At 40.4% G+C, this 13012-nt stretch overlaps 2 protein-coding genes across 2 annotated transcripts; both read right to left on the reverse strand.

Moving 5' to 3' along the window:
- Nucleotides 1–82: 82 nt before the first annotated feature.
- Nucleotides 83–8500, reverse strand: LOC105180247 (the record flags this gene model as incomplete). Its single annotated transcript, XM_011103922.1, has 3 exons — nucleotides 7960–8500; nucleotides 7775–7855; nucleotides 83–2309 (listed from the first exon to the last, which is right to left on the reverse strand). Coding segments are annotated over exons 1-3 (2849 nt in total), but the record flags the coding sequence as incomplete, so codon positions are not given.
- Nucleotides 8501–8802: 302 nt separating this feature from the next.
- LOC105180248 lies at nucleotides 8803–9570 on the reverse strand. The gene has a single exon (XM_011103923.1). The coding sequence runs from the start codon at nucleotides 9568–9570 to the stop codon at nucleotides 8803–8805; it is 768 nt and encodes a 255-aa protein (XP_011102225.1).
- Nucleotides 9571–13012: the final 3442 nt, after the last annotated feature.

Here is a 13012-nt window from a genome sequence, read left to right on the forward strand (position 1 = left end):
TTCTCCTATGTTTGGATCGAGTGCTATAAAGTCCTCCAAAAGTTGCACTTGTGTGGGTGTGAGGCTCCTTTTTAGCACTAACTTGGCATGGTCTTCATTATCATAATTTGTCAATTCCTGCACAACAGGGTCAAGTGCATCCAAAAAGAAAGCAGTAGGTACATCATTAGGATATCGCATGGATTCATATATATTAAATCTTATAATTTCACCATCAAATTCCATAGTGAGAGTACCATTGTGGACATCAATTTTTGTTCTAGCGGTTTTAAGAAATGGCCTTCCTAACAAAATAGATGTAGAATTGGGGGAGTTATCTTCCCTCATATCTATCACAAAGAAATCAGCAGTAAAAACCAATTCATTATCTTCTACTAAAACATCTTCAAGGACTCCTTCAGGATAAACAATAGAACGATCAGCAAGTTGAATCACAACACCCGTTTCTTTTAATGGACCAACATTCAAAGATTTAAAGATAGTAAGAGGCATGACATTTATAGAAGCACCCAAATCACACATGGCTCTCTTAATACCTATTAAACCAATTTTACAAGGGATAGAAAACATACCAGGGTCTTTGCATTTGGGGGGTAGTTTTTGTTGGAGAATTGCGGACACATTCTCCCCCATACTTACCCTTTCATTGCCTTTCAACTTTCCTTTGTTGGTGCACAGTTCTTTGAGAAATTTGGCATAGCGGGGTATTTGTTTAATTGCGTCAAGTAATGGAATGTTTACCTCCACTTTACGGAATGTTTTGAAGATTTCCCTCTCTTCTCCTTCTTTTTTACCCTTAGCAAATCTTTCCGGGAAGGGTGGTTTTGTCACCAATGCCTTAGGAATGTCATTGCTGGTTTGTTTGGATTTTTCAAGCTCTTCCTCTGTTGTGCCTTGTTGTGCGTCTCCATGCTTAATGCTAATTTCGGACTGTAGCTCTTTTCCACTGCGTAAAACAATAGCACTAGCATTTTGCTTAGGATTAATAATAGGTTGGGAAGGAAACTTACCTTGAGACTCCAAACGGCTAACGGAGGAGGCTATTTGGCTCATTTGGGATTCCAAATTTTGTATGCTCGAGCGGGTTTCTTGTTGGAATTGTTGGGTGCTCAAGGCGAGTGTCTTCACGATATCTTCCAGAGGCATACCATTATTGGGATTGGCTTGAGGTAGTGGTGGTGGTTGTTGGTGTGGAACCCTTTGAAAGTTTTGAGGTTGATTGCCATACCTCAAATTTGGGTGATCTCTCCATCCGGGGTTATAGGTATTGGAAAATGGGTCATATCTCCTTTGTTGTTGCCCAGAAAATCTACCAACGGCGTCAGCATGTTCGGTTGATTCTTCATGAAGTGTAGGACAAGCGTCGGTGTAATGTCCTGAAGATGTACATATCCCACAAGTTTTGGCTTGTTGAATGCTTCCCCCTATAAATTTTTCAACAAGAGAAGTAAGTTTATCCAAACGTTCATCAAGAGAAGTACTTACCTCGTTTACCCTTTGTGGGGGGTTGTCGTTTCTATTACCGAATTGTTGATTATTAGCCGCCATGGTTGTGATTAGTTTGCGTGCTTCAGTAGGAGTTTTGTCATACAAAGCACCTCCACTAGCTGCATCCACCAAGCTTCTATTTGCCTCAGACAATCCTTCATAAAAATATTGAATTAGAAGATGGTCGGGAATTTGGTGATGAGGGCAACTCTCCACCAATTGTTTGAATCTTCCCCAATACTCATAGAAACTTTCACCGGAGAATTGGCGTATTCCACTTATTTCCTTTCGGATGTTTGTAGTCCTTGAAGCGGGGAAGTAGTTCTCAAGAAATAGTTTCTTGAGTTCGTTCCAACTAACAATAGATCCCGAAGGTAAGGAGTAGAGCCAATCTTTTGCTTTACCGCCCAATGAGAATGGAAAAGCTCTTAGCTTGACTTGTTCTTCGGTGACTCCTTGAGGTCTCATGCCGAAACACACCACATGAAATTCTTTAAGTTGTTTGTGTGGGTCTTCACCTGCAAGGCCACGAAAAATGGGAAGTAAGTGGATGAGACCGGATTTAAGTTCAAAATCAACATCTAAATTAGGATATTCAATGCAGAGTGGTTGTTGATTTAAGTCAAGCGAAGTCATCTCTTTGATCGTTCGTTCGGGATTATGGGCCATGACTTCGTCTTTAGAGTCGTTAGACGTGGACACGTCTAACTCAGAATTTGTTGGTGGTTTGGAAGAAGTAGAAGCCTTTTCCTTATGTCGCTTGGTTTCTTTTCGAAGTCGACGAGCGGTTTTCTCGATCTTTGGATCAAATTCAAATTCACCTGTATGAGAAGAACGTGACATAAAACCAAGTAACAAGAAAAAGAAATTAATTTAAAGACACCACTCCCCGGCAACGACGCCAAAATTTAATGGGTGTCGAATCCACCAAAAATAATTCCTACGAACACTTTTGTAGATGTGTGAGTAGGGTCGAATCCACAGAGATTGGTTTTAAATTAATTCCTTCAAAAACAAAAATAATTAGGGGGAGTTTTGATTGGAAGAAGAATAAAACTAAAAAGCTAATAAAATTAGAAGAGATAAATATAAGAGAAGAGTATTCCAGTCAAAGACAGGATCACGCTTAATTCCACGGTTGATCATCGATGCAAAGATAACAATTATTCATGATAGATAAATTGGTTATGGCAATTGGTACGACCTAACGACCTCACCTTTCCTTACCTTGTGGATAGTTTACCGACAGCATTAAGAACTAGAAAGGCCCAATTCTAACCAATAAATTCCTACGAGGATTTATTTAAGTTAGATTGTGCATTCCCCACAACATAATCGAAAACTTCTACATAATCAATTATGTTGTGTTACCACTAGTTATCGAACTAAACAAACAATTACGGATTTGAAAGTTCAATTGGCTAGGCAAATATTCTTGACAATAAATCAGATTATTTGTAATAAAAGCACAGAGAACAACACAAATACCAATATGAATAAAAGTAGAAAGCATAAATTAGATCTCACAACCCGTTGGATTTAAGCGTTCACCAAGTCTTCGACCGGAATGAGAGATTTAGCTAGACATGCTCATGGAAGAACGCATGAAAAGCAAAATAATATAAAAACGTAGAGAAATAGAAGAGTTCAAAAGTTGTCTCTTAAAGTGAATTACATCACCTATTTATAATAGCTAGATACCTAGTTCTACTAGGATTAGAAGTAGATTCCTAGTTGAACTAAAAGACTTATAGAGATAAAATTATAATCCTAGTTAAACTCTTCCTTCATCAGAGGTAGTCCAAGCAGTTCCAAACTCTTGCCAGAATTTGAGTTTGAGTCTTGTTTGAATTTCCATTTTGGTGCTTTTCTTCATTTTCCAATTCTTTTGTCCTAATACTGCAAAATAATATTTAATTAGGAGTATTTGATCACAAAATAGGCTAAAATATTATATGAAATAAGTACAAATTGCGATTCTATCAACTGGGCATCGGCATTCATTCTACCAAAGAAAGTTATTAATATTGAGAAACAGCTGCGAACTTTCTTGTGGAAGGGAACGACAACCAGTGGCTACCCCAAGGTTGCATGGAGGAGATTTGAACACACTGAGAGGACACCAGCCACTTTGAGCATCCTGATCATTGATGATGTTAAACATAGGATTCTTAGTCTCAATTTACCTTCATCAATCAGTACACGAGCATTGTATAGATTATGGTGTATCGCTTGGGTTGAGGGAGAAACCAATTGAAGAACACATGTTGTACTGTACCATTACTTATATTAATGAAATTTACATTTCCCAAAAAACAAAAGGTTGCATGGAAAGATCTTTGTCGACCGAAGGATGAGGGAGGATTGGGATTCAAGGATGTTTGTAGTCTGAATCGTGCATTAATGAAAAAAAAAACTCTGTGATGTCATCAGATGTGATAGGACCTCGATTTTGGTTGAATGGCTTTACTAGGGACGGTTACGAGACACTTCCATCTAGACAATTGGGGAACGGGGCGGATCATGGGGATGGCAAAAAATTCTCCGATTACGGAATTTCGCCGAACTATGGTGGACTACCAGATTGGTGACGGGAGGAGATTCTACTTGTGGCAGGACCCGTGGCATCACCTTGGACCTCTAAACACCACATTCCCACGAGGACCAAGATTACTCGGTTTAGAGGAGTCCTCTAGACTTAGTGCGGTGATTCAAGGAGGAGATTGGCATTGGCCGCCCATTACAGACTTTGAATGCTTGGAAATCACACATACCTTACCTACTATACATGGAGGGGAGGACCGCATTATTTGGAGGTTCGAGCATGGGCAACCTACAACCCAGGCGCTATATAGGTTATTTGACCCACCAAGACCGAAAGTAGACTGGTCTTCACTACTTTCAGGATCTCTCAAGATTCCACGACATCTATTCATCTTATGGCTTACTATCCAATGCAAGTTGGCCACGACGGACAAACCATGGCTTGCCCATCTTGGCCCTTATGCTTTATGCGATGAAGGAGCGACAGAAACACATGGACAATTATTCTTTCAGTGCAGATTTAGTCGACAGTGTCTCACAGCAATTCGGAGAGAGATACGATTTTCTTGGCCCAATGGTGACTGGACTACGGATATTAGATGGGCTTCACAGAAATGGAGGGGTAAACACATTATTAATATATCTTATCATGCATTATTAGCAGCATGTGTTTACCACATTTGGAAGGAGAGAAATCTTAGACGATTCGAGCACACCGAGAGAACACCCAATACCATGGCACTACTGATAGTCGAGGACATCAGACAACGGATTCTCAGCATTTCATTACCTAGATTAGTTAGTACTCGAGCTTTATATAGACTATGGCGTATCCCTTGGCCTGTCGAGGGAGAAACCAACTGATCATCGTATTGTTGTACTGTATCATTATTTTACTTAATGAAACTTATATTTACCAAAAAAATAATAATAATAATAATAATAACTACAAGTTAGTAAAAACGGGAAACGAATTTGCTTTAATAAAGCCGTGCAAAATAGCTAAATTTTGAACATTCTCAAAATTCCACGAAACATGACCAAAACGTAGGTCTAGACCCATGTATTTGTGTGGTAAATTTGCAAAGACAAAGCTTGACCCAAACGTAGGTCTAGACCCATGCATTTGTGTGGTAAATTTGTTAAGCGTAATAATAACTACAAGTTAGTATAAAAGGGAACGAACTTGCTACGGGACACATCGATTTGGACAGTCCAGGAGAATGGAGGCTCGTGGGGTTGGAGGAAACTATTACATCTCCTTCCCTATCTTCGACCTGTTGTGGAGTACCAGATTGGAAATAGGGAGATTTTTTATATTTGGCAAGAGCCATGGCACCATCTTGGACCGCTTAATACGCAATTCCCACGGGGTCCGAGGCTTCTAGGACTTGAAGAGTCGGCAAAACATAGCTCGGTGATTACAAATGGCGCGTGGCAGTGGCCTCCCATCACGGACTTCGAGTGTTTGGAGATCACACATAACCTGCCGCAAATTCATGGAGATGATGATCGGGTTATATGGAGACTAGAAGGCCGGAAACCCACAACACAGGACCTATACCGATTATTTGATCCTCCAGGGCCGAAAGTAGGCTGGGCTTCACTACTTTCAGGCTCTTTGAAGATCCCTCGCCACTCATTCATCCTATGGCTCGCTATACTGGGCAAACTACCTACCACTGACAAACCATGGCTATCCCACCTTGTTGTGTGTACTTTGTGCGACGAGGGGGCCACGGAATCACACTCACCTTTATTCTTCCGATGCAAATTTAGTCGGCAATGTCTTATTGAGGTTCACAGAAGAGTTCGATTTCACTGGCCCAATAGGGACTGGCTAACAGACATACAGTGGGCAACGCGAAAATGGAGTGGCAGACACATTATCAACATCGCTTACCGAGCACTGCTCGCATCATGTGTCTACCACATATGGAGGGAGAGGAACCTGAGGCGATTTGAACAAACAGAGCTAACACCGAGTACCATGGGTATACTGATTGTCGATGACGTGAAACAGAGGATCATTAGCATTAAATTAACTTATTCGGACAGTACACGTGTGTTATACAGACTATGACGCATCCCTTGGCCTGTTGAGGGAGGAACCACTTGAGGGTCAAATTGCTGTACTGTACTATTATTTACTTAATCAAAATTACATTTACCCAAAAAAAAAAACTTGCTTTAATAAAACCATGCAAAACAGCTAAATTTTGAATGTTCTTAAAATTTCATAAAACTGGAACCAAACATAGGTCATGTCCCATGCATTTGTGTGGTAAATTTGCTAAGCGTAATAATAACTTAAAGTTAGTGTAAAAGGGAAACTAACATGCTTTAATAAAACCGTGCAAAACAGTTTAATTTTGAACATTCTCGGAATTCCATGAAGCTTGACCCAAAGGTAGATCTAGACCCATGCATTTGTATGGTAAATTTGGAAAGCGTAATAATAACTACAAGTTAGTGTAAAAAGGAAACGAAGTTCCTTTAATAAAACCGTGCAAAAAAGCTAAATTTTGAATGTTCTCAGAATTCCACGAAACTTGACCCAAACGTGGGACTAGACGCATGCATTTGTGTTGTAAATTTGCTAAGCGTAATAATAACTACAAGTTAGTGTAATAGGAAAATGAAATTGCTTTAACAAAACCGTGGAAAACAACTTAATTTTTATCGTTCTCAGAATTCTATGAAACTTGACCCAAATGTAGGTCTAGACCCATGCATTTGTATTGTAAATATGCTAAGCGTAAAAATAACTACAACATAGTGTAAAAGGGAAACGAACTTGCTTTAATAAACGTACAAAACATCTAAATATTGAAGTTAATAGAATTCCAAGAAACTTGACCCAAACGTTGGTGTAGACCCACATATTTGTGCGGTAAATTTGCTAAGCTTAATAATAACTACAAGTTAATGTAAACGGGAAACGAATTTGCTTTAAAAAAACCGTCCAAAACAGCTTAGTTTTAAACGTTCTCAGAATTCCATGAAACTTGACCCAAACGTAGATCTAGACCCATGCATTTGTGTGGTAAATTTGCTAAGCGTAATAATAACTACAAGTTAGTGTAAAAAGGAAAAAGAACTTGCTTTAATAAAACCTTACAAAACAGCTAAATTTTGAACGTCTTAGAATTCGACGAAACTTGAACCAAACGTTGGTCTACACCCATGCATTTGTGTTGTAAATTTTCAAAGCATAATAATAACTACAAGTTAGTTTAATCGGACACGAATTTGCTTTAATAAAACTGTGAAAAAAAGCTAAATTTTGAACGCCCTGTAATTGTAATTCCTTGGGCATCATTAATTTGCAAGATCCGTCTGGCTGTTCTTCTTTGGGCAATTTTACGAAAGAACACTCTGGAGCACTGGTCACCACCCTTCATTCATTCCATCTTTGCCGTCTGCTGCAGCATGATCCTCTCCAATTCGGCCGCCTTAGCATACACAAGCCGACTGCAGTGCTTCAACAGAAGAATAAGCTCATCCTGTCTGTGCGAGCTTACCAGCACTTGGGCCTGCTCCAGGAACCCCCTTGCCAACTCAACATTGTGAGAAAGATCCCCTTTATTTCTCCTCTGTTCTCAAAAAATAGGTTTGAGTGCCTTGAGTTTGCGGGTGACTGAGAACATAGGCACTCCCACTATTTGTTGCTGCCATATACTCTGCACGCTAGGAATAAAATCTGGTGAGAGAGTAAGGAAGTTGTCAAACCGGAACATACCTCCAAATCGCTGCTGATTATCCCCATTAACCACCATCGGCGAGTGATCCGATGTCCGTGGAGTGAGGCATTGGTAGAATACTGATGGAAACCGCAAAGTCCAAGTATCATTGGTTAGCATACGATCAAGTCGCTTCCACAAGTTGCGAGGGTAGTACTACGATTATGCCATGTGTACCATTCACCCTGCATCGGTAGTGGCAAAAGCGCAGTATTCTGTAGGCACGTATTAAATTCCTCCATCGCCACTCTTATATCTCCCGACGTACCACAGACCTCACTGAGATCCCTGACTGCATTAAAGTCACCTCCAACCAGCCAGGGAATATTAATGCATTGGACAGCTAAGGATTCTAGAGAGGCCCATAATTCTCGCCTATCAGAGACCTTAGTAGCACCATACACAATAGTAATATCAACATACTCTTGTAATGCTCTAATAGTGACAAAACAGTGTATAAACTGGTTTCCCACCTCAATAATATCTACATCAATATAATTATAATCCCAAGCAATCCATATCCGATTTTCAATATTGTCATAATCCATAAACCATTTCCAATGAGGTATCAAAAATGATTGGATACTAGCACAGTTATTAATGCGAACACGTGTTTCTAGGAGACCAATAAAGTGTAACCTGAACTCAGCAATGATATCCTTGACCGCTAGCTGATGATCCCTCTTGTTCAGGCCACGTACGTTCCATATGGCAAGGTTTAACATGGGTCCCCAGGTACGGGGTTGCTTCGCTTAGGACCTCTTGATGAACCTTCTGCACTATCAAGTAATTGTAGCGCATCGAAAGAGTTATACGTAACAATCTCTTTACCTATCTCTTCCCGACTGGGTCCCGCTGCAGTTGGACGGGTACCACGGTCTTCTGTCTGCTTCGCCGCAGTGTGAGGTGTTGGGTGGTCTCTTGTTCTTTCAGTCACCATTGGGCCTCGCAGTGCTCCCACTTTGGGTACATACACATTAACCGGTGGCTTGATAGATTTGGGTTTGTTGACAGTGCACTCCTTGGCTTAGTGTCCCAATGTCATACAGTTGGTGCATCTCGGGGGTAGCCATTCATACTCCACATCAACTTTGCACGGTAATTCTCCTCCTTCCTCATCAGGTGTCATAATAATAATGTGCTTTGGCATTTTCGAATTCACATCCAGCATAACGCATACACGAGCGAAATCCAGTCTCGTGCATGCTCTCGTGATCGCATCCGGATATAAAGGTTTACCCACTCCACTAGCCACTATGCTGAGTCCCTCCTCCGTCCACAACTCCACCGAAAGGTGGCGCAATTTGACCCAGACAGGAACCTGTGTATGTTTAAGTTTCCTCAGAACCATTCCCGGCTCCCATTTTTGAAGAAGAATAGGCTGCCCCTGAAACAGCCACGGCCCTCCTTCAATAATATCTTTTATATCTGCAACTGACTTAAACTGGAAGAAAAAGAAACCGTTAGTAGTACCAGTTACCTCTCTTAACCCCGGCCAAACTGATAATGCATATTCCTTCAAATGGTGAAAGTATGGGCGTTTCCCCAAAAAGTATCCGACTGCGGTAGTTTTCCAGCGCTTGGACCCATTTCTGATAGTGTCTAACGTCGGTCTCACAATCACCTCTCCATTTTGTAGTGTTGGAGCAATGAACTTGAGGGTCTTTCGCGATGAGTGGTTAAATGCATGCGCAATTTTATCGTCAATAATTGGTTCGGGAAATGCATTCAACGGAATATTACCCACGTATAATCCCGTTTGTACGGGAGCAACAAATGATTTTTCCTTCGCCATGTTACACTCCACGTTCTCTGCCATTGTGTTGTCAAGAAGCTGATTACATCCTTGATGACATCAGCAGCAGCATCACTGCTGACATAAGCCCTACTGTCATCACTGTCATTGCTGACATCAGCCCCAGCGATGCTGATGTCAGCAGAATTTTCATCCAACCTTGGCGCCAAGTCAGCCGCTGAGTTGGGCTCCACGTCATCGTCCACATCCCCAGATCCGAGCGCCACCTCACTGTCCACGTCTCTCACCGGCAGTACCGTCGGAAAACACGTTTGCACCGTCTCAAATTGCCGGAGGAGGTTTCCAGCAACTATCTTCGCCGGCTACGAAGTTTCCGCCATCGTCAGTCCATCGGACCCATCGTTTTCTGTCGTCTTCCCCATCGTGCTCGCCGGCAGAAGACTCCAGTAGGCCTGGCGCCTCGCACGAGCAGGTGGGTCTGTTGTCCTTGGCATCATCTTCTCCGGCGGAAAATAACGCAACATCGCAACCTTGCCAAGTCGCAATTCCCATTTTAATCGAAGTTTCTCAAGGGCTGCCGTTGATTCATGGTCGGTTTTATCAATTACCTTATGTGCAAGATGAAGGAATTCAGCCATATTGAAAGAAGATTTCAGTCGTTCTCCATGGTTTTCGTTCTGATTTGCGCCGTCAAACCCTAGATTAGGGTGTCGCACTAGGTCTTCGTCTTCCACGTCCAAGATTGGATCTTTTTCGATGGGTATTACTCTTTCACCCTCGCCATTCGTTCGGTTGTCGTCTGTCATAGTTACAACCTCCATAACAGTAGCCGTCACTTCGTCTTCCTCAGCCGACTTTTCGGCTTCCATGGGCGTCGTTTCATCTTCGTGGGCGGCGCAAAATCCTAATTCTGAAAGTGACGAACCAGGGCCTAAATCAACTACTTTTCCGTCCAAAATGATTCCCTTGCCATCCTTATCGCCATGCCAGCATAGGAGAGTATCAGTATCGCCGTTAATCTCCTCGATCCGAACCTCCATCAATGGCGGATTTGCGGTTTTATCATGTATTTGGTCGGAAACTTGCCCACGCCGGACTGTCTCTTGCCGGAAACCATCAACCCCCTCGTCGTCGGCCGCCTCATCGCCGCCGTTCCCATGGCTGCCGGCCGGAATATTTTGGGCTTGGGGTTTAGTGTGTGAAATCGAAGGTGTGCGAGTGTGTGAGAGAGAATTGAGAGTCTATGGCAGAATTTTTTCCTAAATTTTGAACGTTCTCAGAATTCTATGAAACTTGATCCAAACGAAGGTCTAAACTCATGGGTTTCACGGAGATAGAGGGGTAAACACATCATCAACATGTCTTATAGAGCACTACTTGCATCATGTGTATACCACATTTGGAAGGAAAGAAACCTGAGACGATTCGATCACACCGAGAGGACGCCTACTACCATAGCATTACTGATCATTGAGGATATTAGACAGCGAATCCATAGCATCCCACTATCTAGATTAGTCAATACACGTGCTTTATTTCGATTATGGCGAATCCCTTGGCCTATCGAGAGATAAATCATTTGGGGGCCATATTGTTGTACTGTACCAATTTACTTAACGAAACTTACTTTTACCAAAAAAAACAAAATTTGCAAAGAGTAATAATAACTACAAGTTAGTGTAAAATGGAAACGAATTTACTTTAATAAAACCGAGCAAAACAGCTAAATTTTGAATGTTCTCAGAATTCCACAAAAGTTGACCCAAACGTAGGTCTAAAGTCATGGGCTTCACGGAGATGGAGGTGTAAACACATCATCAACATGTCTTATAGAGCACTACTTGCATCATGTGTATACCACATTTGGAAGGAAAGAAACCTATGACGATTCGATCACACCGAGAGGACGCCTACTACCATAGCATTACTGATCATTGAGGACATTAGACAGCAAATCCATAGCATCTCACTCGCTAGATCAATCAGTACACGTGCTTTATTTCGATTATGGTGAATCCCTTGGCCTGTCAAGGGATAAACCATTTGGGGACCATATTGTTGTACTGTACCATTTTTACTCAATGAAACTTACTTTTACCAAAAAAAAAAAAAAAGAGAACATTCAAAATTTAGCTTTTTTGCATGGTTTTATTAAAGGAACTTCGTTTTCTTTTTACACTAACTTGTAGTTATTATTATGCTTAGCAAATTTACCACACAAATGCATGAGTTTAGACCTTCGTTTGGGTAATTTTATGCATGAGTTTATGCTGGTCTAGACCCAAGAATTTGTGTGGTAATTTTGTTAAGCGTAATAATAACTACAAGTTTGTATAAAAGGTAAAAAAGCTTGTTTTAATAAAACCGTGCAAAACAGCTAAATTTTGAACATTCTAAGAATTCGACAAAACTTGACCCAAACAGTGGACTAGCCCCAATAATTTGTGTGGTGAATTTGCTAAACTTAATAATAACTACAAGTTTGTATAAAAGGGAAACAAACTTATTTTAATAAACCTTGCAAAACAGCTAACTTTTGAACGTTCTCAAAATTCGACGAAACATGACGCAAGCGTTGCTCTAGACCAAGAATTTGTGGATTAAATTTTCTAAGCGTAATAATAACTACAAGTTTGATAAAAGAGAAACAAACTTGTTTCAATAAAACCGTGCAAAACAGCTAAATTTTGAACGTTATCAAAATTCGACGAAACATGATCCAAACGTTGGTCTAGACCCAAGAATTTATGTGGTAAATTTGCTAAGCGAAATAATAACTACATGTTTGTATAAAAGGGAAACAAACTTGCTTTAATGAAATCGTGCAAAACAGCAAATTTTGAACGTTCTTAGAATTCGATAAAACTTGACCCAAACGCTGCTCTAGACCCAAGAATTTGTCTGATAAATTTGCTAAGTGTAATAGTAGCTACAAGTTTGTATAAAAGGGAAACAAACTTGCTTTCATAAATCCGTACAAAACAGCTAAATTTTGATTGTTCTCAGAATTCGACGAAACATGACCCAAACGTTGATCTAGAAAAAACAGTTTGTGTGGTAAATTTGCTAAACGAAATAATAACTACATATTTATATAAAAACAAAACATACTTGCTTTAATAAAACCGTGTAAAACAGCTAAATTTTGAACGTTTCTCAGAATTCGACGAAATTTGACCAAAAGGTTGGTCTAGCCACAAGAATTTGTGTGTTAATTTGATGAGCGTAATAATAACTACAAGTTTGTATAAAAAGGAAACAAACCTGCTTTAATAAAACTGTGCAAAATAGCTAAATTTTGAACGTTCTCAAAATTCAACGAAACTTGACCCAAACATTGGTCTAAACACAAGAATTTGTGTGATAAATTTGCTAATTGTAATAATAACTACAAGTTTATATAAAAGGGTAACAAACTTGCTTTAATAAAACCGTGCAAAACAGCTAAATTTTGAGCATTCTAAGAATTCGACGAAACTTT

This window comes from Sesamum indicum, unplaced genomic scaffold (assembly GCF_000512975.1).
Source record: "Sesamum indicum cultivar Zhongzhi No. 13 unplaced genomic scaffold, S_indicum_v1.0 scaffold00449, whole genome shotgun sequence".
NCBI lineage: Eukaryota > Viridiplantae > Streptophyta > Magnoliopsida > Lamiales > Pedaliaceae > Sesamum > Sesamum indicum.